Here is a 25,825-nt window from a genome sequence, read left to right on the forward strand (position 1 = left end):
GTCTTAAGAGAGTTTGAATATATATTACTTTATTTAAAAAGCAATAACTGATGCAGTGGGAGTCTCTCTATTGGTTGCATTAGCTTTTGTGTGTGTGTGTGTGTGTGTGTGTGTGTGTGTGTGCTTTTGCTGGCTGGGTGATTTAAGCTCTATGGAGCTTGTTGGAACAACATTTGGTTATACAATCGGTTTGCTGGGTTTTAAGAAGTAAACCATCATTGTTCAAGCAAATACAACTAAAGGAATTCTGAGGCGCTGTTTACACTAATACGTTTTAGTTTTAAAGTATTGCTACGGTTACGTCCACACTACCCCGGAGTCTTTGAGCCGTGAAAACAGAGCGTTTTCAAAATGCTGCTGCTCCATGTCAGGATGAATGGGGAAAGCGGAGATATTTGAAAATGGTGGCATGGCTGCGGACACTCGTCTATGTGATTGGGGCTTTGTCTCAATATCAAGTACACAAAGTTCAGTCTTGTATCCTTTCCTTGTACGTTCAGACTTTGCAAGATTAATATGGAAAGCAAACTCCCAAGAACAGGTTGGGTAAATCTTCAAAGGGAACAGTGCACTTTATAACGTCATTCGCATCACACTGGATACGTTGCTTCACTTTCTTAACAATTAAATGAAAACAACTGCCTGTTTTCATTTTCTATACTAACAACATAACAGACACCAAAAACGTTGAGGCGTCGTGTAGCTGCATATTTATATGACCGTCATCTTCACTGTATGCACATTTGTAACAAAATGGAGCCTAACATAACTGCCTCCTTTCATTCAATATATTAACTTATCTTTGCATTCAGCTGAAACACGTTCCCTGAGAACAAGTAATAGATTCAAAAGACCAAAGTCGGGGAATATGGTGTTAGATATAGACAAGATGAATTGAATATAACAACCACAGTGAAATCCAGCGGAAGATCCTTGATGAACTGTCAGACGTGTGCTGCTCTCACCTGGATAGATACCCAGATAGATACTATTTTGTGTTTAATTGACATCTAATAGCCATTTAAATGTAGACAGCTTGGCTAAAACAAGACTAAACTTGGGCTGTCAGTGAAAATCACATTGTGCGTATTTAGTGGTATAGTGTGGACGGAGAGCAATTTAGTAACGCTAGGTGAAATGCCAGTGTGGACTTGGATCGTTTTTGTTTTAAAATGCTGTTTTAAATCTAAAAGGTATTAGTGTAAACGGGGCCTGAGTTACAGCAAATCTACACACTTAGGAACACACATCTAGTATATTTAACTTAAAATGTTCTTAGCTTCAACAACTCATTTATTATGAAACAGTTTTATGTAAGTTTATTTATTTAGAAGTCAAAATGATTGTCCTTTGATTTTTTGTTTTGTTTTTGTTTTAAATATTTCCCAAATGATGTTTAACAGAGAAAGGAATTTTTTCCACAGTATTTTCTAGAATGTTTTTTTTTCTTCTGGAGAAAGTCCTATTTGTTTTATTTCAGCTAGAATAAAAGCAGCTTTTATTTTTTTAAATAATTTTTAGGGGAACATTATTAGTCCCCTTAAGCTAAATTTGTTTCAATTGTCTACAGAACAATCTATACAATGATTTGCCTAAATACCCTAACCTGCCTAATTAACCTAGTTAAGCCTTTAAATGTCACTTTAGGCTGAATACTAGCATCTTGAATAGTATCTAGTAAAATAGTATGTCATCATGGCAAAGAAATTATTTATTCAGGGTTCATACACATTTTTACTACAAACATTCCAAGATTTTTCAGGACATTCATGTAAATTTTCATGACATAATGTTTCATGTAATGTCTACGTATACATGATAAATCATGAGAAAAACAATGAATGTTTACATTTATTACAGCATATCATAAAACACGCAACAATCTCTTTAGTTTAAATTTATTTTTACATCTATGTAAAATAGATGATGCTTACACAGCATTATGTGAGAGCATGTTTTTAGCCAAGAAAAGACGTAAAACAACTAACCTATATTCCAATATATAGATATTTTTCAAACTAATTTTAAATGATGTACAGAATTAATGGTAACTACTTTTATTATAAAGCCACAATCAGACCAGAAACACAAGCATGTGATTAGCATTTCATTGCATTCGAAAGTTCAAGCTTGGTGAATTTTTACCTCTGAAATCGCATTACGTGATTGCGTGAGACCACTAGAAGATCATTTAAAATAAGAAATTGAAATTATGGAGCAATCGCTCACTTTTATTAACGTCTGATCATATTGTTTAACCCCGCCCCTTTTCGCAGCATCGTACGACAGAATTTTGCAAGCACAGGCTCTAGTGTGACCGCAGCTTAAGTCGCTTTGGACAAAAATGTCTGCTAAATTAAAATGTAATTTCCATAACTTTTCCAAAACCTTGCGGGTTTTTCTGTTTTTCCAAACTTTTCCAGGCCTGGAAAATGCCATGTCAAAATTTCATGATTTTCCAGGTTTTCCATGACTGTATGAATCCTGGTCATTAAAACTATTGTGTTTCGAAACATGCCATTAAAAAGAAATTGGAGAAAAAATATAAAATAATAATTCAGGAGGGCTAAAAATTCTGACTTTAACTGTATATGTATAGTTTGTCCTGCTAGCTTTTGCCTCATGTTAACTGGCACTTTCATGAATCTGAACTGCTGCCAGTTATTGAGTATGTTACTATTGTAAGTAAACCTGTCTGTATATTTACAGTTCATTATCACAGCCACATAAACAGACAAAAATAACTGCAACCGCATTTTATAGCCCATAAACGCTCATAATAGTGAAGCGCTGTGGTTTTATTACCTTCAACTTCCTGACGGCCACACGGACCATGTCTGTCCCTTTGGGCTGATCCACCTCGGTGATTCCCAAAAACTGCATGAACACACAGCAGACACAATCCTTTACTGTAACTGATTTAAGAAACGTATCAACATTATGTACACTGTAATCTCAAACCAGTTAAGGAAACCGATTGCAACAAACCATTTAAGTTCAAAAACGAATCCTAATGAGCACTGGGAACTTAATCTATTTGAGTAAACAAAGCAATTTGTGCATAGTAAAACCCAATAAATGAAGAGAACTCAAACTAACTGATTACTGTAAAACCCAACAAGTTACGTCTTCTCAAACCGTTTGAGTAAACCGATTGCTACAAACCATTTGAGTTAAAAAAAAACAAACTAATCCATACTGTGAACCTCCTCAATTTAAGTAGGTAATGAGGTTGTTAATTAACTCATTACCTTCAACACTGCGTTCAAAACTCTTTTTTAAATGAGTAGAATTAACTTTCAGTCAATTTTGAGTTAACTACACTCATTTCATTTGATAAAGTTGACTGTTGGATTTTACAGTGTTTACTGTATACTGTATGTGTGTATCGTTTGGTGCTGTCTGCTGGTGATAAACTGTGATGAAGGTCAAAGAAGGGGAGATCAGTGAGCTCTGATAACACACACACACACACACACACACACTGACTGTACTCTCAAGTGCATTTAGTACAACTTTAAACATCACTAGATCCATCATACCAACAGCTGCAGTGAAGCGGGCTCCTCACAAATACACACACACACACACACACACGCACGCACGCACGCACGCACGCACACACACACACACACACACACACACACACACACACACACACACACAAACACACAAACACACACACACAAACACGGCATAATATAAACAGTGCAGAAGTTTAGGATTGTGCCTGTGTGTGTGTTTATGTCTCTCTGTAGTGCACTAAATATAGCAGAGGCAGAAAGCACCACAGGAGCAAATAAGAAATCAGTCTCAAACTGTACCTTTGCATTATACACAACATGACTTTTCACCAAAGCCTCAGGTGTGTGCATGCTTGGTTTATCTGGAACAGAGAGAAGAAAAAAAATCAGCAGCAAAAACTAAAAGAATTAAAAACATGAATGAAAAATAAATGTAAAAACTTGAAATATTTTAAGAATATAAAATAAACTAAACCAGATTGCAGTAACTTGCTGGAGATTTTTTCTGGAGCACATTGTTAATCTTAAAGTTCTGGTGAAAGATATATGTGACTAATTTAAATTTGATAAGGTTCATTTTACAGCATTGATGTTGTAATGTGATAAAAATACATTCAGTAAAATAAACGTAAGCGTTCATTAATTGTTCAAGCATAAAATGAGGTGAAAGGTCAAAAAAAGCACTAGCACAGTCAGTAGCAGCAGGTAAGCGCAGAAACTCCATTGAAAATACTTGGGTAAAATACACTTACCAGCCACTTTATTAGGTACAACTTACTAGTCCCGAGTTGGACCCCATTTTGCACTCAGTACCGCCTTAATCCTTCATGGCATAGATTCAACAAGAAACTGGAAATATTCCTCAGAGATTTTGGTCCATATTGACATGTTAGCATCACGCAGTTGCTGTAGATTTATCGACTGCACATCCATGATGCAAATCTCCCGTTTCACCACATCCCAAAGGTGCTCTATTGGATTGAGTTCTGGTGACTGTGGAGGCCAATTGAGTATAGTGAACTCATTGTCATGTTCAAGAAACCAGTTTGAGATAATTCGAACTTTATGACATGGTGCATTATCCTGCTGGAACTAGCCATCAGAAGATGGGTACACTGCGGTCACACGATGCTCAACTGGTACTAATGCGGCCAAAGTGTGCCAAGAAAATATCTCCCACACCATTAAACCATCAGATCTGTTGATATAAGGCAGGCTGGATCCATGCTTTCATGTTGTTGATACCAAATTCTGACCTAATTATCCGAATGTCGCAGCAGATTTCGAGACTTATTAAACCAGGCAATGTTTTTTCAATCTTCTACTGTCCAATTTTAGTGAGCCTGTGCGAATTGTAGCCTCAGTTTCCTGTTCTTAGTTCACATGAGTGACATCCGGTGTGGTCTTCTGCTGCTGTAGCCCATCTGTCTCAAGGTTCAACATGTTGTGTGTTCAGAGATGCTCTTCTGCATGCCTCGGTTGTAATGAGTATCTTTCTATCAGCTGGAACCAGTCTGGCCATTGTCCTCTGACCTCTGGCATCAACAAGGCATTTGCGCCCACAGAACTGCCGCTCACTGGATATTTTCTCTTTGGAACATTCTCTGTAAACCCTAGAGATGGTTGTGCGTGAAAATCCCAGTAGATCAACAGTTTCTGAAATACTCAGACCAGCCCATCTGGCACCAACAACCATGCCACGTTCAAAGTCACTTAAATCACCTTTCTTCCCCATTCTGATGCTCGGTTTGAACTGCAGCAGCTATATCTGACCATGCCTAAATGCATTAAATTGCTGCCATGTGATTGGCTGATTAGAAATTTGCAATAACAAGTACCTTATAAAGTGGCCGGCGAGTGTCAATGTTCATATTTTAAAGACAGGATGTTGGAAAATGGAATTTAATGCAGTGCTTCTTGTCGAGTCTGAGACCCACTTTGGGTCTCACATTCAGACTCACATCTTATATCTATCAAGCAGTGTAGATCACTGATTATTATAGAAAACAGATCTTAAATGCAGCGATTTTGTAATGAAAAAACAGTTCACCGTTGCATATACCTCATTAATTCATGCACATTAATCTACTGAAAATATGATAATGTCCTAAGCAAAATATAACCATTTGCTTCCATTCTGAAACGGTATTCCTTCTTTGATAACATAACTTTGATGGCTTGAGTGATATGCTAAGCCACGTCTATCCAACCATTAGTTTGCTGCTAGTAAAAGATGAGAGAAGTCGCACGAAAATAAAACCCTGCCCACTGCTAAATATCCCTTTCAATTAGAAATGCATCATCATACTCTAATAAAAATCTGCAGCAACTTCCAGTTTTTAGATCTGGAGCTGGCATGTATCACCAGCTGCTCTGCATGTCCTTCTGCTCTCGCTGTTAGAAACGGGCAGCTGAGGACAAATACAGTACTTGAACACACTCCCTGGTCATTTAGAGCAGATAGCGCAGCACATTTCGGCTGTTATTATAGCTCAAATCAGTCCGATTTGATGCAGACTTTGCATTTATATTTTATATTGCACATTTACATTATTTATAATTTATCTCAGCACTGACTCCTGTGTTGTTCCATGTGATTAAAAAGAATGTGTCAGTGCATCTTTTCTGCGCTACAGTACATTGCTATGCAAATATGGCTTTGTCATTCAATGTTTCAGTAGATTTATTTATTTTGTGGAAGTGTTACTAACCGATGAGGAAACACGCATGGACAGTGCTTCTACATAATTCATTCATAGAAAGAAAAGCCAGAAAGGGGAAATTGATGAATTTGTGCGAAATATTAGCATCATTGACCCATAACAATGTATAAATGTCATTATGTTTGTGTGCTTTTTATACCGTTTCAATTCTAATTTGCAGTGAAGTGGAAAAAATAAATACTTTGAAATGCAAATCAAAGTATTAATAGCAGAAGTGAATAAATAGATTTTCTCTACCAGCAAATATTAATCCGACACCAAATATAAAAGCAAACACTAACCTGCTATAAAATCGTCACCAATGACTAAAAATCTGCAAAAAACTGATGAAATTGTGAATTGTAGCTCTGACATGGGCATGAGGGTTACAAATGACTGAAAAACAGCTGCGGGTGAAGTACAGGGAGGGCCATTCATATGGATACACCTTAATAAAATGGGAATGGATGGGGATATTAACGTCCTGTTTGTGGCACATTAGTATATGTGTGGGGGAAACTTTTTAAGATGGATGGTGAAAATGGTGGCCATTTTGAAATTGGCCATTTTGGATACAACTTTTGTTTTTTCAATAGGAAGAGTGTCATTTGACGCATCAAACTTATTGGGAATTTCACAAGAAAAACAATGCTGTGCTTGGTTTTAACTTTTCTTGGTTGTAACTTTATTCTTTCATGAGTTATTCACAAGTTTCTGAACACTTATAAAATGTGTTCAATGTGCTGCCAATTGTGTTGTCAATGCAACCCTCTTCTCCCACTCTTCACACACTGATAGCAACACCGCAGGAGAAACGCCAGCACAGGCTTCCAGTATTCGTAGTTTCATTTGCTGCACGTCTTCTATCTTCGTTTCTGTGTGGAGTTTGCATGGTCTCCCCGCGTTTGCGCGGGTTTCCTCCGGGTGCTCCGGTTTCCCCCACAGCCAAAAGACATGCGGTACTGATGAATTGGGTAGGCTAAATTGTCCGTAGTGTATGAGTGAGTATAGATGTCTCCCAGAGATGGGTTGCAGATGGGAGGGCAACAGCTGCATAAAAACATACAGTGTGTTGGATAAGTTGGCGGTTCATTCCGCGGTGGCGACTCCAGATTAATAAAGGGACTAAGCCGAAAGGAAAATGAATGAATGCAAGTATGTATGATATCGCAGATGATCACAACCGTTCATTTAAATACTTACCTAATATAACCGTGAAACCATAATTATTCTTCAGACTATATAACTTTACAACCAAAATCTATAATTGTTGCATCCCTAATTGTTATGCAGTTCAAAACATAACAATAAATGTGTCTGAATGTAGAAGCCTACTTAGTAATGCACTGCTTTTGTTGTGCTTTGAAATACAACATTTGAATGTTTGTAAAAAAAAAAAAAAACACATTGTACAATGCACTGATATTATGTTTCAAAATACAATATATGAACATTTTAAAGTAGAAAAATACAATGTGGGTGTCTTAAGGAGCAAAAATACAACATATGGGCTCTTATATGCTGTTGTTTCATCACTCATATTGTTTGTCATATCTCTCCGGCCCTTTAATTGGGATGCTTTTCATAAACCGGCTCCCATGACAAACTAATTGAATAGCCCTGACATATACTATGTACAATTTTAGCTTTCCCAATTTACCTACAGCACATGTCTTTGGATTGTGGGGGATAACCGGAGCACTCGGAAGAAACCCATGCAAACATGGGGAGAGCATGCAAACTCCACACAGAAATGCCAACTAACCCTGCTGAGGCTTGAACCAGCGACCTTCTTGATGTGAGGCGAAAGTGCTACCCACTTCGCCACCATGCCTCCCATGTAATAGGTTTACTTACTTTCTTTTAAAGTAAAGTCAACTAATCATTTTAAAAGCAGGTTTACTTATGTTAAGTAAAGTCTAATCACTTTTTACAGTCTGCAGTTTTTTATGCACCACAGAAGTCACATAAAGGTAATTTCACATTCACTAAAAGCGTCTTCTTTTTTAAAAATTATTTTATATTTTTTTAAGTGTTTTTAAGTATTTTATAATTTTTTAAGTGTTTTTAAGTACAACAAAACAAACAAGCAACACTGTCTCAGAATATACTAAACACATTTTAAAATATAATGTGAACTGCCATACAGCTGTTGGAAATACAAATAGGAATGTAGTGTTACAGAGTACACAGTCATCAAAAAGTCCTGAAAGGTATTGAGCATATCAGTTTTCATGAGGGACGCTGGATTGAACACGTTTCAGGTGTAAATATCTGAAAAGGGTTTTCAGGTAGCAAAGAATTCTCCATCGGATTCTTTCCAAATGAATGACAATCGCTGAAAACTTCAAAGATGATTATTTCTTTTCCTCCATAACCAACCTTGCATCTTTACCTTAGAGACCACTTAAAAACACTCAACATCAAGAGTGGTCTTATGTATTTCCTCTGATTTTTGTGCTTTAAAGTGTAAGTTCACCCAAAAATGAATGAATTCTGTTATTAATTACTCTCGCATTCTTCCAATTCCCAGGAGACCTTTGTTCATCTCCGAAAAACAAATTAAGATATTTTAGATGAAATCTGAAAGCTCCTTATCCTCCACAGACAGTCCCATGAGTCGGTCGACATAAAGGGTAGTAATTAATAACAGAGTTTTAATTTTTGGGTGAACTAACCCTTAAACAATAACCAGACTCTAAATACAACAAAATATGTTTTTTATGTTTCTCAGCAAGGTGTGTAATCTGAGGATTATACTGCGCTACAGCACTTGAGAAGCACAGCAAGACATGTCTTGAATAAATTAAACCGATTACTCTTGCTTTTATTTATGCCACTTTTTTTTGTCGTGTTTGTTGTCTCTTTCAATTATTTTCATGTGGCAATTAATCAGAGGACATCCTTTAATTAATGTCTTCCTGTAGTTGTCACTGTGGTTTGTTTATTAAATGCTGAAGTCCATGTGCATCATGTTTAATTAGAGCAAAGGGTTTCAAACTGTCCAGGGAAGTCAAGGGCACCAGGGGGTCTACAGAAAAGGTTAGGAATTATCGAAGGAGGCGGGAACTGGCAAATGACAAACAAACTTTAATCACTAAACGAACAAAAGCAAAAGTAAGCGACAACCCATCACAGACAACTTCTACAATATTGTACTGTAAAGACAAAACCATTGTAAATGTCCTACACCTCGTCCTCTCTCACCTCGTTTTATTCCTGCATTTAGTCTTCTCTGTTGCTAATTAGCAAGGGTTGGTTCTAAGAGTGTGACATTTAAAAGATTTTAAAGATTTGCTGGACAAAGCTCCCCTTAAAAAAAAAAAAAAACAGCCAATAGTGTTTTGTTTTATCACAGCTCTGCCAATGGGAGAGTTTAAGCTCAAACACATCAAATGAAAAGCAATTGAGAAGCATCTTGAAGGGGCGGGGCTTGTCATATAGCATTTGATTGGTTAGAAGATTTGGTGAGAAACAACAACGTTAATCCTTTAAGAAAGTTACAAACCGCAAGCTTTACATGGTATATATCGGTTTTATATCTTCTAAACGTGAATTTTATCACTGTTTTGGAGCACATTAGCTTATATCAAGCTTAGATATGGTAAAACACGAACAATAATTATAGTATCCAATCCATCCTCTGCACTTCAATCACCGTCTGATTCAGCTCAGCTGCCGAAACCGACCCACCGTAGACTACAGCCGGACTGCTGAACGAATCACTGGCACTACCCTTCATAGACTTCAAGAACTGTAATCTTTCAGAGTGAGTAAAAGGGCTCGCAAAATGACTCTGGACGTCTCGCACCCAGCACTACTTGTTCAAACTGTTACCATCTGGTCGGCGCTTCAGAGCACCAAGCACAAAAACAGCCTGACACAGGAAAAGTTTCTTTCCTCAGGCCATCTACCTCATGAACAGTTAAATATTCCCCTACTGTGCAATAAACGTGCAACACTTTCTCATACCCACTTGTACACAGCACCATATATCAATATACAATGCAATACTTTCTCCATACACATTTGTACACAGAAGCGTATAACCTGTATCCATACCAAATCTGTACATACAATTCAACATCCAGATTTTTTGACTAACTGCATCTCTGTTTAATGTTTATTGTATTGATTTTTTTCCATTTTTATTTTGTGTTGTCACTTTTTGTACACTGGAAGCTTCTGTAGCCAAAACAAATTCCTTGTGTGTGTGAAGCACACTTGGCAATAAAACTGATTCTAATAACGACTAAAAAACTTTATTTTAATTTCATGGGACCTTTAATTTGTATTTTGCATGGTGCCTTGCAACTTGTGAAAGTGAGGTTTAACAAGAAAGAGAAGTGTTGTGAGTTTGGACTGCTGTTGTGTGCTCTTGTGTTGAAAGTTTTACAGTAAGCCTCTTATTTATGACAGACCTCCTTGAGGGTTCCCGCTGGATCTTCCCGGGACCTCGGCCAATGTCTGTATTACTTATATGATCAGGGACGACCCTGATCTGACAGCGGTATTTTTTTTCATCCACATCCGGCTGACTGACATGCCGTGCTTTATTTCCTATCGCCATGTGTAGGTGTTGATGAAGAGCTCCTCCTTGTTCTTTCCATTCTCTCTTGAGCTGGGGGTGAAACTGTGGGTTGATGAATTGGCACAGGGAGACCTCTGTGGTCAGCGCACACCGCCGTGATCTACACCTGACTCAGCAAGCAATGGCTTTGAAAAAAAAAGTAAAGAAAAAACTGAGCAAATAAACAGTGGGAAGCAAAGAGAGAGAGAGGCAGGATGAAAGATTAAGGGACGGAGAAGGAGAACAAGTGAGACAGCGAGCAAGAAAGATGGCCCTATGAGTGTGAAACTGCGATGCAGACTAAAAAAAAAAACCTAAACAATAATATAATGAAGCTGACAAGCTGTCCAATGCTGTGCCAAAGAGGAGATAGCTCTCTCACTGTTTATTTGACACCTTTATAAGGCCGGCTCTTCAGCATTCACCACCACACAGGTGCAAACACACACACACACACACTTTAATCAGATGAACTCTCGCACCGCACACCAATTAATGCTCAACACAGAGAGAGGACGAGAGTTCAGACATATCCTGCTGCAGTAATGTCATGAGGATATTAGAAAACGACACTGTCTGCTTATAGATTTGGATAGCACAGTTTCAGCTGTCAGTACTTGCAAAACTTTAATGATGGCAGTTTCTCAATATGCGTTCTTCAGCGATCTTGCGTTCTCGTGTTACATCATCATCAACTTCCAAAGTTCAGTTCCAATACTCAAGCCCACAAGAACGGAGGACGTGGAAACTTCCTGGATGTGTTCTTGATATCGAGGATGCACCGATGCAGACTTGAGTACCGAACTCGCTGTAGAAGTCTCAGAACTCATTGCGACTAGAGGTGGGAAGAGCAGCATTTTATAAAGATTTCAAAGAGTTTGCCCTTAGCTGATGATTGATTATAAAGTGTGTCCCGGGAGAGAGCCCTGAGCTTGTGAGATCTTTGAGCCCTGGGCTCCTCCCTGTTGCAGGGCGAGAGGGGAGTCTGAGTTCAGGTAGGTCTCGAGAACTCCCCTGCTTGATAAATGTAGATTATTAATAGCTATGGAGAGTGTTTGCTGAAATCAACGCTTGTCTATGATGTCGATTTAGTTTTGTTCATTTACATATGTTACATGTTTTTGGTCTGTGGGAGGAAACCGGAGAGCACGGGGAAAACCCACACAAACATGGGGAGAACATGCAAACTCCTCACAGAAATGCCGACTTGGCTAGATCTGAGCCAGCGACATTCTTGCTGTGAGGTAATAATGCTAACCATTGGGCCTTCGTGCTGCCCTGACAAGGAAAGGGGAGGAGTAGGAGTGGATGGGGGATTCTTCAAGACGAAGATGGCTAAGGTAAGATTTCGGAATCGTCTGATTAGTGAATCATGCGCTAGCTAATGAGGACCAGCTGCTATCAATCATAAGCGCGTGCTCCTCTCGAAATTAGTTCATAAATAAACTATACTGATTATTAAAGTTTAAAGATAGAACTTATTTATCTCAGGAGTTTTCCTAAATGAATCGGCGAATATAAACATCACCATGAAAATCTTAATAAAGGAATAAACATATTAAGGGTGTTTATTTGCTGAAATTCATATTGAAGTCTGTTTTATTTATATTGTGCAACTTATATTTTTTAAGTCTTCATTTATAGTATATATTTTGAAAAGTGGAAAAACAATAAATCGTTGTATGAATGCTGTAATGTTTAAATCATTTTGGTTAAAAATGCGTGAGAGTCATTTGACCATCAGGAAAAACCAGGTAAGAACGCAACATCTCATTTCTCACAGGACGCGATCTCTGTTCTCGCAGTCTTCTGAGTTTGTTCTTCTGAGTTGGTCTAGCAAGCCCGGTCCTCACAAGAACGCAAGTCCATTCTCTGCGTTCTTGGAATTGAAAAACAGCCGATAACTATAAAGTTAATAATCATTCTGATTTAGAGAGAGTATAAAGTCTGTGATGATATAAGGACACTAAATACACTAAAATGCTAGGTTGTTTTAACTCAAATTTAGGTCAAATATGGACCAACAAACAGTTGGGTCAAATTTTTATATAAAAAAAAATGTCTCCATATTTGACCTAAATTTGAGTAGAAAAAATGAAATTATAAAACTTTATTTTTTTTTACATATAATTTTTGTTTTCACACTTTTACACTTTCAAATCAACTTTACAACGCAGGCTCATTCTAAAAAAGTGTTGCCAAATACATTTCTGGAGAGTGCCAATTACATCCCAGCTACGTTTTTTGCAGTTTTTGTTTTCACAAATCCACCAGTGGCCGCTGTGTACACTTTTTGAGATCTCAATTAGCTCTCTCGACTGCCAATTGCACCTGCTGTTCTTGTGTACATCCACCAGAGGCCGTTGTTGACTGACTGACTGATCGACTGATCCACCCTCGTCCATCCCTAAACCCAACTGATAGTATTTTCAAAAACACAGATTTACCCGCCCACCCACTTCCCTAAACCCAACTGACAGTTCTAAAAAGCAATTCAGAAAAAGAAAAGCCCTCGCCTGATTTTTACCACATTTTTAGAATTTACCACATTCTCACTCTGTTATTTACTTGTTTATTTTATTTTTTGGCCCCTGATTTTGTCTTACTCACTTTCTGCAACCATTCTTTGTCAGACTTGAACCCCGTCGTCGTGGTCAACTCCTTACTGCGTCTCAAGTTGTTTTAGGTTATGTGCATTCCTTTGGTGTTGTGTGTTTCTATTATTTGCAACCCAGGCTACCCAGGATTTGTGAAAACAAAAAACTGCAGGAAGATGTAGTCCAGGGTACATATTTGTCAGTTCTCAAAAATGTAACCCTGGGCACATTTTCTCAATGAGCCGTATTGATAAATTTGCAATATTTATAACAATGCTTGTTTTTGCAGGCATCCCAAATGAAAAAAATAAATAAATCAAGATATTAACACATCAAATATACTATGATAACCTCAATAGTCTGCTGATAATGCTATGAGACTGTAGTATGGCCTCAAAACGCAGAGCTATGAAGAGAAAACACATTCCAAGGACAAAAAATATAAGTCTACTTACAAAACTGCTGAGTCATGCGACCTCTAAAATTAATCTAGGTCGTTTAAATGTTTTTAAATATTATAACGAGTGATTGAAACCACAACAGTGCAATTAACAGGTTCATGTAGCTCATTGGTCTTTGAACTCAAAAAATAATGAACGAGGTGCAAAGGAAACAGGTCCATTTTTAGCTTTACCCTTTGCTTTTCCCTGTACCTCGCTGAGCTATGAAAAGGTTACAGCACCGCAGGACATCTCTGTCCAAAGCTCAGGCCTAAAAGGTCATTTTGTTATGCTCCCACCGATTAGCTGTCAGTTTAAACACAAATAATCATAAAGGGTATGCATTGGGAACAACCCGTGAAAAGCAACAGCATAGATGAGGCCACTTAACGTGCATTTATTTAGGTGATAAAAAAAATGGCTAAAGCTATTAGCATGCGATGCTTATTTATCAGGTGAACATGACTGCAAATTCAACCTTTTGCTGATGAGTTGTATGACTGATTCAGGTTTGCCTAAAATAAAGGTCATACTTATAGTGGCAAAACAGACTGTTTCACCAAGCTATGTCTGCTGGTCAACCTGGTCTGATGGTTTTTGATTGTTTTGGTCAGTCTGGAAGATAGCTAAACACTTATTTTCTAAAATGACTCTCAATCCAAGAGGGTAAGTTGCTTCAAAAAAGTAATTAATTACTAATTACATCATTATGATTCATAAAACTTTCTAATTATATTGTATGAGAAGTAACTTAATTACCTGATAAGTAATTTAAATAATTGGCTCGATAATACAGCTCAATGCATAAACAATAATTAAACTCTTTTTTATTATATCAATATGAGTCAAACAGACCTCTTGGTTAAAAAAAAAAAGTAAAAAAAATTGAAACATTAGGTTCATTCATTTTCTTTTCGGCTTTGTCCCTTTATTAATCTGGGGTCATCACAGTGGAATGAACTGCCAACTTATCCAGCATATGTTTTAAGCTGCGGATGTCCTTCCAGCCGCAACCCTGGGAAGCACCCTTACACACTTATTCACACACATACTGTACACTACGGCCAATTTAGCTTATTTAATTCACCTAAGTGCAAACTCCACACAGAAATGCCAAATGACCCAGCCGGGACTCGACCCAGCGACTTTGTTGCTGTGAGGCGATCGTGCTACGCACTGCGCCATCATGACACCTAAAACATTCTGTCTTTAAAACAAAACAATGTTCCATATAGTTGCACCATATTTGGCACCATCGTTACTTACAAATGCGCAATTGCTTGACAAATCTAATCGTGTTTATTAAATAGTAGGTTATTATGCAAAATATAATAATAATTAAATAAATAAATTACTAATTACACCCAGTACTGCTCCTATAGGTTTAAACCTGATTTATACTTCTGCATCAGGTGACCGGCGTAACATACGGCGTATGCAAATTTATACTTCTGCGCGCTTTCTCTGTCGGTCTGCACTAACACTTCTGAAACGCTAGTTGGCAGTGAGGTGTAAATGTTCCTCTGTGTCGAGCTTCTTCGCTGCTTTTTTGCTTTTCCTGAACACTTCTGGGATGTACAAGTGGCTCAAACTAGCTCATTTTGAGGCAGGAACCATCGGACGTGCAACAACTTTAACTATGAGGTAAACACAAAACAAAACTTTCCATCCGGAGCTCCTTCACGGGACTCCACGCTTGTAAACAATCGCTCACGCCATTCGCGCGGCTTTCGGTCCCGCCCAGACTCGTCAGCGCTACCAAGCCGACCAATCACAGAGCTTACGCTACACGTCGTTGCGACGTGTAGTTACAATTTTTGAGAGGTGCACATCAGTGACGGCGACGGCCACGGCGAAGGGCTATGCGTCAGTGCCGTAGCATATGCCGGCGTTTGACGCAGAAGTATAAATCAGCCTTAAGAATGCTATAATAAGTGTAAAAACATCAGTATCATAATTAATGATGAGTGTGATTTGGGGACTGTGAATGTAAATGTTTTTCCATCAGTACTCAGACATTTTCGTGGGTGCTTGAGCCCTTGAAGCAATGACTTGGTATGGAGGAAAGCACTTGGCAAAATGTAGCCATTTTGAATTGGCAAGGGAAACAATGAAAGACAAAATTGCAATGTGGCATCCATCGTTTCATTAGGAAGTTCTTATCATACAGTAGCTGTTAAAGTGGTGGAAGCCAATAACGGATGCAGTATATATGCATATTAATTAGGGTGTATATAAAAACAAAACTAAGAAATCGGCTTGCTAATTCTGACTTCACATGAAGCAGCTTCCGGGTGCAAACGCGTTATCAAACTGTACCGGGAGGCTCAACAAATGGTAATAATAACGTTTACAAAATGCTGTAATACTTTCTAAAATCATGATCACTATATATATATATATATATATATATATATATATATATATATATATATATATATATATATATATATATATATATATATACGTGTATTAACAAGCAATCAAATACAAAAACGTTCTTTATTAGCCATGTTTCCATACAAAGATGTGATTTGTGTTTGCAAATGTGTTCACAAAACTGGAATATCGCATAAAAGATTTGAGAATAAAGCAATGTTTCCATGCGAGTTTCAATTCAACAAGTCCAAAAGAACTAAATCATAATTTCCTGATAAACTGGCGCCAAATATTAAAAGAAAAATGGAAGTTGCTGTATTAGGAGAGGTTCCTTTTTTCCTATATAAAAACTTACTTGCATCTCAGAACACGTAGACCAAACCCCAATTTAGAAAACAAGGAAACTTCGTGTAAACATCTAGATTTTTTTTATTTGGTGAAATAGTGTAAAACTTTCATGTTGAAAAAGGCTAGTATTCAAAATAAATATGTATCAGCTGCTACCTATGTGGCCAACAATAATAGGATGTAATACACAATGACCAAATGAAAATGTGAGTAACAAATTACAAGAGAACAAAGCAGTATTTTTTTTATACCTAAGCATTGTCACACTGGTTACATGATTATAACTGATAAAGCTACATCCTCATGACCATGACATGTACCATTCACAAATAGACCTGTTTACGTCTTGTATTGACCCCAGCATGTACAATGGCAGTTGTTTTCAGTTGGAGCGCTCAACAGATGTTGTCCTCTTCGCAAAGTACCCTTCAAGGGCCCAATGATAAAGTTTGGAATTCATCCTGGAACTTTGATAAAGAAAAAACTTGACTCGCCAAAAACTTAACTCTGATTTCCAACTGAACTACAATCACTTAATGTTTGCATAAACATGGATGAATTCTTTAACACGTTCAGAACTTTAATGTACAGGGGAAGCATGAATCATTCAAAGTCACAGTTTGTCTATTTATATCCAAACATCTTCAATATTCCTTTTGAACCATTTTGTCATTACCGAGGTGCATTCATGCAGCAGAACTGTTTACACACAACAAAACATCCCTCGGTGACTGTAAAGGTCAATAAATATAAATTCTCACGTAATTTCTAGATCGTTAAGCAGCATTATCGCCTTCTGTGGAGGAGAATCGTGTGCAAAGGTGTCTGTTTGGGCTTAGACGTTAATTTCAGCCAACGAGCAGGTCCCAACTGAGAAAGCTATGAAATATTCAAGGCAACCTACTACTGCAGTGTCTGTGGCTGGAGATAAACTCGCCAAAGGTTGGCTTTGACCACGCCAGCAGGTCCAGAGGCTTTTCTGTCACGCCATTAATAAAACATCAAGCCAGAAGGTACACTTTCTGTAACAACTAGGCTCACCTATGTCACCTACGAATGCAGGTCCATCCGCAGTGTTCATGTTAAGCAAAAAAATGTGTGTAAGGGATTTTTGGCATTAGAAGTAAGAAAGAAAGCAGAGATGAGTGCCAGAAATGAAGCTATAAAAACATGATATGAGGGGGTGAAACCTATTTTAGCACATTTTAACGCAGTTTTGACATGGCTCTGTAATGTATTTGTTGATTTTAAAAGGGAATTATAACTCTTAGGAACTAAATCGATAAAGCATGTGTGATTTTAATACACCTGTAGCTTGTCAGACTGCACAAATGTTATCCCCATATCACACTGTAAGATCCCAGTTGTCATGATGCCAGACTGAACAACAACAAAGAAATCAGAATTGCATTCTGTGCTACTATTGGTTCTTGGTCACGCTACATCAGGCCCGGCGCTACGAGGGGGGCAAAGGGGGGCATTGCCCCCTCAGAAAGAATTTGTGCCCCCCCCCGAGTTTTCATAAATGATTATTCACTAAAAACTGAAAATTATTTCTGTCATTAATTACTAACACTCCCGTCATTCCAACCCTCAGAACACACATTTCGATATTTTAAAATATATGAAATAGCAATTAAATTCTGAACATTGTGAGATTAAAGCTAGACCTATAGTCCAGAGATCTGGTCCCCGCGTCAGGTCAGGTGCGCCCGTATATAGCCTTTAAAACATGCACACGGAGACGCACTCAACTCACACGGGAGAAAACTGGACTAGTGGGTGACATGAGACGAGCAGCTTAATTCATTACATGTTTTGGTTTACTAATTCTTAAAACACAACGCTTGAGTTCTAAAAAAAAATTAATTAAATTTAAGGTTAAATTAAATTAATTAACTGCCATTCATTTTCACATTAGTTTTTGGGAATATGTAGCCTATTTTAGCCAATATGTAGCCGTTTTTATTAAAAAACGTTTCAGTAAAAAGATATAGTTCACTGTATACTCACAGCAGGCTACACTATGAATATTATTTTAATTTATTCATTAATATTATTATTAATATTATTACAATTAAGCTAAAATTGACAAAATGCAGAACCTTTTGAATGTTTGCTTTCATTTTGACATTGCTAAAAAGCGCACTTTTACAGGTGTGTAAAGAAACATCCCATTATGCAGCAGCAGTCAAGTTAGAAGACTTAAAAAATGCCTTTTGCGTTTAAAGATGATCGGCCTGCGAAGTCAAGTCTGCAGTGGCATGAATGAAATAGGTATATAGTGCGTGAGTAAGAGAATTTACCGAGAAACTTCTCACATGCGCTGCAGGTATTGAATGATAATCTTTTAAAAATATGTCATTTAGTCTAAACTGCTATTTGCTCATGCAAAATTAAACACCATAAAATATATTGTAGACATATTTTAAGAGCTTAAATACAGTTATCATATAAATTTTGTTTGACTTGTAGTTCATGGGCCTACAAAATGAAAATAACCTGAAAACAAGTTATTAAAATAGGCTTAATAAATAAATAAAATGATGGGTAGGCCTACAACCTAATGGTTTATGATGGCATTTTTACAATTGCCAACCGGACAATATGACGGAAAAAAACTCATTTATGATAGCCTAAGATAAATCTTTATTTTTACCTTTAAAATGATTAAAGAAGTTTTATAGCCTATAGAGTTGCGTGTTATCCATGCCAAAATTTTACAAATTTTCACGGTAATATCTGAGAATTTAGTTTTTTAGGTATTTTTCTGGCTACACTAATTACTTTAAATATTTTTTTCAATGACATTAGACTGTAACATTTAGCTTTTTCCTCACACTGATTTTTGTTTGCTAATAGGCTATGTGAAGCGTGATGACTCGGTTATGCTGATTTCACTATATTTTTTTACCGGTTGTACGAATAGTCTGACCGTAGGTTAGCTTGCATGTGTGGGCATAATTTGACGTCTTTACCTAAAACTTTAAACATTCATAGGCCTGCTATTTAAAATAAAACGGAAATGAGGAGAATAACATATAATTTAAAGCACTCATTTGGCACTGAAGCCATGATCCATGCATTAATAAACGATATCATTGCATTCCCGTCAATTAATAAAATCAGTAATAGCGAAACTGTGCATACTATTATAACTATTAAAAAGTATATGACTGCCTTAGGCCAGTAACTTAGGCAGTAATGCAAAGTATAATAAATGTGAATAAATAGTCTAAATGAAAGGAACAAGAGAGAAAAAAATCAGTCATTAGGTCTAGTGCCTTCCTATAGATTTAAAATGCCCCCTTAGTTATGACATAGCGCCGGGCCTGTGCACAGGAAAGTGCCTGAATCTTCTGACACTGCCAGAACTTCCTCAGATGTAAAATCTGATTGCAACAGACATAGTATTAGCCTAGGATTTCAGGAAACTTTTAAGGATTTCCAAACTTTTTCTCAGATGATCAAATCGTAGCTGAAAATTAGGGATGCACGATATATCGGCAGCCATATCAATATCTGCCGATAAATGCTATTTTTATGTTAGTGTTATTGGTCCGATGTGAAAATTAGGCCGATAGGACTAGGCAGGAACAATTTACATACGCTTACCCTTTCTCCTGTTGAAAGCCCTGTTCATTCTGCAGAGTTTGAGAAGTGCCTGTAAGCTGAGGGCAGACTCTAATGTGAGGCCACCTGAAGAACAAACACAGAGAAACAGAATGTGTTTATATGTGCTATATGTTTATATGTGCACCAATAATGTAGTTAAAGGGATAGTTCACCCCTAAATGAAAATCCTGTCATCATTTGACACTTGTTTCAAAACAGCCATTGACTTACATTGGATTTTTGTTCAAAAGATGGATGTCAACGGCTCCTTTTTTCCAACATTCGTCAGAATATCTTGTTTTGTTTTCAACAGAAGAAATAGTTGAGATCAATTTGGAAATTGTGAAGAACTTTTCTTATTGGTGTGAACTAAACCTTTATTTAAAGTAAAGACTCTTTTTACAGCAAGATGTTTACATGGAAAGGGTGGATAGAAAACATAGTTTAATCCAGTTAGTCTACTACATGTATGAACTTTATTGCATTCGTTAGAGGTTTTTACTTGTGAGCAGAAGTAGAATATAATAAGCAAGTAGCTCCAAGAACTCTTTTGTGTTCCAAAAAACCTTGAGATTAGAGTGTGCATTTACTACAGACAACATGACCAGGGACAGACGAGTCTTCGCTGAGGCTATCTTCCAGCCTCCACCGCGGTGACTGAAGTTCTGCACAAGACTTTTGGCCAGCGGAGAAATTAAAATGGTCGTGCTCAACTGAGTCTGGTTCTCTCAAGGTTTTTTTTCTTCACTCCTATCAGGTGAACTTTTTTCCCCTTTCTGCTGTCGCCACTGGCTCGCATGGTTCAGGATTGGAGCTATGCATCGATGAATTTGCTCTTCAGTGTTTGAACTCTCAGTAATGATTTTAATAGAGGTGTGAACCTACACTAGTCTCACGGTTCGGTTCGGTTACGATTATCATGCCATCGATTCGGTTCAATTCGATATTTCGGTGCATCACGGTGCATTGACGGTGCTTTCCATACACAGTTTCATATTTTCTTCACAGCAGCATTTCTTGTATTAAAATGTATGAATATATTTATATTTATATACTATTTGTAATACAATTTTGTCATTTAATACAAACAGTCAGATATATAAACTGTAACTTTAAACAAAACAGGCATTTAACAAATAATATAAACAAATATAAATATCCAGCTCAATTTCTGATCCGTGTCTAGTTCTCTTACACCCCTTTGATTGGTCACACCCTCAAAAAAAATACGGTTGCAATTGGCTCTTGCGCGCTGCATTTCTTCACAGATGAGTGATGCTGATAAGCGGCAGGGGCGATCTCACAGCTGATGTATGATAGACTCGATGGAGAAAACTCTGCAGACACGCGCTCATTTCTGCATGCAAAAGTAACGCTGTAAAACAGCCGAGAAGAGAAAAAAAGCCACGCCAGCAGGTCAAATGGGCCACTGTGAGTGTGTGAGAGAGAGAGAGAGAGAGAGAGAGAGAGAGAAAGAGAGAGAAAGAGAGAGAGAGAGAGACAGAGCGCGCGCGCGCGCGCGAGAGAGAGAGAGAGAGAAATAGAGTAGGCTACTTTCATTCTCTCGATCTCAGTGAAATAGGGGCTATTGTTGTATATGTCAGTGAAAGACTGATCCAGCAAACACACACAGTGAAATTGTACACAGTTTATGAGTTTTAAGTAGTTAAAGCGCTGTAAATACTCGCGATCGCCTCCCTCGCGACAGAGCGCATATGAAGTAAATGACGTCAGTAATAACCGGTTATGATTATTACTGAACCGATACCGAATTGTTCGCGTCTGCATCGCAGTGCACCGAAAAAATGATTATTTTTGACACCCCTAGATTTTAAATCACACTGAACTGAGCTAAACTGAACTGAACTGAACTTAAACACTAAAAACTGAACTACACTGTTTCAGTTACTATGACCATTTATGTGAAGCTGCTTTGACACAATTTACATTGTAAAAGCGACATACAAATAAAGCTGAATTGAATTGAATTGAATGACGCTTTCAAGTTGCGCTGATGACTCTGATGGTAAATAGAAAATATGTTGTAAACGCACACCACCATCTGACACAGAATTTTTATTTAATTGGGCGAGCCACCCAGATATATTAAAGGCCGCCCAAGTATATTTGGTGACTACTATTTTTACTATTATCATTCTTTACACTTTTTTTGTATCTGCCCAATAGGCAAACATCCGCGATTGATTAACTAGTGGAAAATCTTCTCTCACTCTACACGCTTCTTACCCGTTGTGTGTGCTGGAGAACTGCTAACACTCTCACAGACTCGAGCGTTCTGCAGAGACCCACAGAAACCACAGAGACGCGGCTTTTTGGGACTCAAAATGCATCCGTCAGGGGTTTCTAAGGCTGTATTTACACTGCATGGTTCGAGTGACTCAATTCCGCAAAAATCACATGGATTCTGATTTACTCAAATTAGATTCAGGCCTTGTTTGTATGTGAAAATTTATTCCTGCCCACGTGTCTGCAGTGTAAGCAGGTAGATCGGATTTTCACCTGTCAATGCAAGTCACGCGTCATTGAAAACCATAGCGAATGATGTCAACTCTGATGCTTTCATTTCAGAACAGACTTCAGCAGAGTCCCAAGCCTTAAATCTAATACACGGGGACTAAAAAAGCTTTTATATTGTCATATGGCACAAGTATTTAAGCATGTTAATGAGACAGACAGAAAGAGAGAGAGAGAGAGAGAGAGAGAGAAAGAGCTCAATATCCGCTACCTAATGCCTAGTTCAGACTGCGTGATTGTAGCCCCGATTTTGGCTCGCCGACAGGTTTTGAGAAATCGCCGACAAATGCATGAAATCACAGGCAAATCGGTGCTCGTGCACGTGAGTTACACAGTATGAACTATCAAAGACGCGATCTGAGAGAATCGCCGATGAGTCGCCGATGCCTGCGAGATATGTGGCATGCTAAATATCTGGAGCTGTCGGCGATTCAAATCATGCTGTGTGAATTGCGTCTTGACTGAAAATAACATCATCGATCACCTACAGCCAATGAGAGAGCGGTATTCACTTGTGTGTGCGTGTGTGTATACCTGCTGCAGGCCAGCAGGAGGCTGGGGGAGAAGTTTTAAAGCGCTCTTTTTCGGTTTATTTGGACCCACAAATTGGAGGAAAAACTAGTGGAGGTTTGACAGGACTCAGGAGCAACCGTGTCTGTTTGACGTTTCATACAGAAAGAAATTAGTTTATTATCAACGTTGAGGAGAAATGGCTAATTCCCTTTAAAATCAGGTGAGCAAATATGTACATTTTCTAACCCATTAAAGCCTTGTTTCTCATTATGTTGTTAATAACAAAAGATATACTACGTGTTTTTGGCTGTAAGACGTAGTTTGGACGAACTTGTCGGCGATTCCTATAGTGAAGTAATGCAATGTGAAAGTCCCTGTCGCCGATCCATCTTGCAGTGTAAACAAAGCAGCGACGAAACGCTAGCCCAGGTCATGCTGTGTGAAAACATCTGTGACACGACTACTTTGAAAATCATGCAGTCTGAACTCGGCATAACAAATATATTATGAAACTAATGCATAGATCACTTGCATAAATCACACCATGGACATGACATTAAGATGCCTACTGATTTAAAAAGGTATAGATTAAAAGAAGTTGGCCAAATGAGAACTTTTCTGTCATAAACTATAGTAAAACAGCTTGTCAAAAACAATTAAAAAACAAAACCCTGCAAACAGATTAAATACAGGAATGGAGAAAAGGTCTCTCTTTAATTGTCAGCTGTTAGTCAGCGCCCGCTCTTTTTTTCCTAGTCAATGCGACTTTGCCATGTGCTGTGTAAATGCAGACAATCTGATACGAGTCACTTTTAAAAGATGATGCAAGCAGGTCATCAAAAAAATCAGATACAGTCACAAAGTCAGAATTTGACCATCAAGATCTGCAGTTACTGATGATGAAATTCAGCTAGCTGATGTCATTCAACTTTGAGTTTTGCTTTCTAAAGTTGTTGTTAATTGTATGAGTTTTTGCATTACATTTTAATTTTAGCCCTGATTAACCTTCGCTTGGCTTCGCAGCTGAGAGTGCGTGAACAGCCACAAGTTGATAAAAACATTAAATAATACATTTTTTCAGATTAAGTTTTCTATATACTCATATAGGATGAAATTCCACCTAAACTGGCTGCAAAATACTGTATTTTTACACTGTTAGAAATGGTTAATTAACTGATTTGCCTTATTTAAATATATATTATTCTTGAAGTTATTAGAGATATTTTCTGTCTTTGTTCCTTAATGTCATTTAGTTCTATTTTTTACAATTTGATGAGATTGATAAACTACATATTTATAGATATATCTAAGACGCTTTAGCAATAATATTCAAATTGTCATCAGCAGGTGCACATGGCTCATGAAGAGAATAAAATTAAAACAAATAGTGGATTTCTTTTTTTCAGCAGTCTTTTTCATAAACCTAAAAGTGTATAACAGTGTCATAATGGCTTAAAATATTGGTAAAAATCACTTTTTTGTTGCAAGTAGGTAACCATGTGCTGTGGGTAAAAGGTGTGTTTCAGCCCGGCTACCACTGCAAATATATTTCTTCTGAAGTCACATGGAATGTTTTGACATTTTTTTGAACTTCTCTGGACATTGAATGTCTCGGGACTGTTGCTGTCTTGGTCAGACAGCTCTCATATTTAATCTAAATTATTATATTATATTGATTTACGTTCTGAAGATGAACAAAGGACAATGATGTGATTGGAATGACACAAGGGTGAGTGATTAATAACATAATTTTCATTTTTGGGTGAACTAACCCTTTAAGATCAGTGCATTTACGTTCAGTGCATTTATCCAGTAGGCGAGAGCAGGGTCATTTCAGCCTCTCATTTCTAAGCAACCACAAGCAAAAAAAAAAAAACATAAAAAAAAAACATAAAAACCAACTCCTCTTGCTGAGCAATGGGAAAGATTCAAAAATGGGTCCTTAAATGAGAAATAGGCCCTTAAAAAAGTGGACACTGTGTAATAGAAAAGTTGGAAACTTTATTTGCGGAATTAACACAATGTTAAGTAGTAGTTAAACTGGAGTTTTGTTCTTTAGTTGCAACAATATTTTGCTTGTAATTATTAGACAGCAAGAAAATTGGCCTATAGAGTTGTACGTTTTAGATCTAAAGTAATCATTCCCAGGGTTGCACCACATCCTAAAATGTATGTGCATATTTTAGTCGGGCACATTATGCTCATGCCCTTGCTTTAACGATTCCTCAAGTAAAACTGGCTCAGATCACCCCATCTCCCCTAGAAATCACAAATGCCTCGGCGAATTAAACCAGCTCAAAGCCAAATAAATCAGAGCTGTCATTTTCAACAACACTGACGAAGAAAGCAACAAAAAAAGTGCAACAATAAAGTTAAAAGGCGTTTCGAGACACAAATCACCACATATTTACTGTAGTAACAGTAACAATCTGCATCCCAGCTCATGCTGCTCTCAATATGCATTTCTAAGACACAAAAGTTTTTCATTACGATTTTATTATATATATATATTTTTTTTTTACAAAAGCATTAGTCAGTGATACATTTTTAAATAAAAATCCAATTAACTTACCACGAGCAATGCTTACTTCAAATTTATGTT

At 37.5% G+C, this 25,825-nt stretch overlaps 1 protein-coding gene across 6 annotated transcripts in view; it reads right to left on the reverse strand.

The window, feature by feature from the left end:
* The window catches only part of gulp1b (GULP PTB domain containing engulfment adaptor 1b), a 118,273-nt gene that overhangs the window by 24,022 nt on the left and 68,426 nt on the right, over positions 1-25,825 (reverse strand). For all 6 annotated transcript variants that reach the window (XM_001345116.8, XM_005165809.6, XM_021477028.3 and 3 more), the window contains exons 2-4: positions 20,176-20,259; positions 3,825-3,886; positions 2,806-2,877 (exon numbers count right to left, since the gene is read on the reverse strand). In XM_001345116.8, the coding sequence (XP_001345152.3) occupies positions 2,806-2,877; positions 3,825-3,886; positions 20,176-20,259 (218 nt within the window). The remainder of the gene's footprint in view (positions 1-2,805; positions 2,878-3,824; positions 3,887-20,175; positions 20,260-25,825) is intronic.

The sequence above is a fragment of the Danio rerio genome, chromosome 6 (assembly GCF_049306965.1).
Source record: "Danio rerio strain Tuebingen ecotype United States chromosome 6, GRCz12tu, whole genome shotgun sequence".
NCBI lineage: Eukaryota > Metazoa > Chordata > Actinopteri > Cypriniformes > Danionidae > Danio > Danio rerio.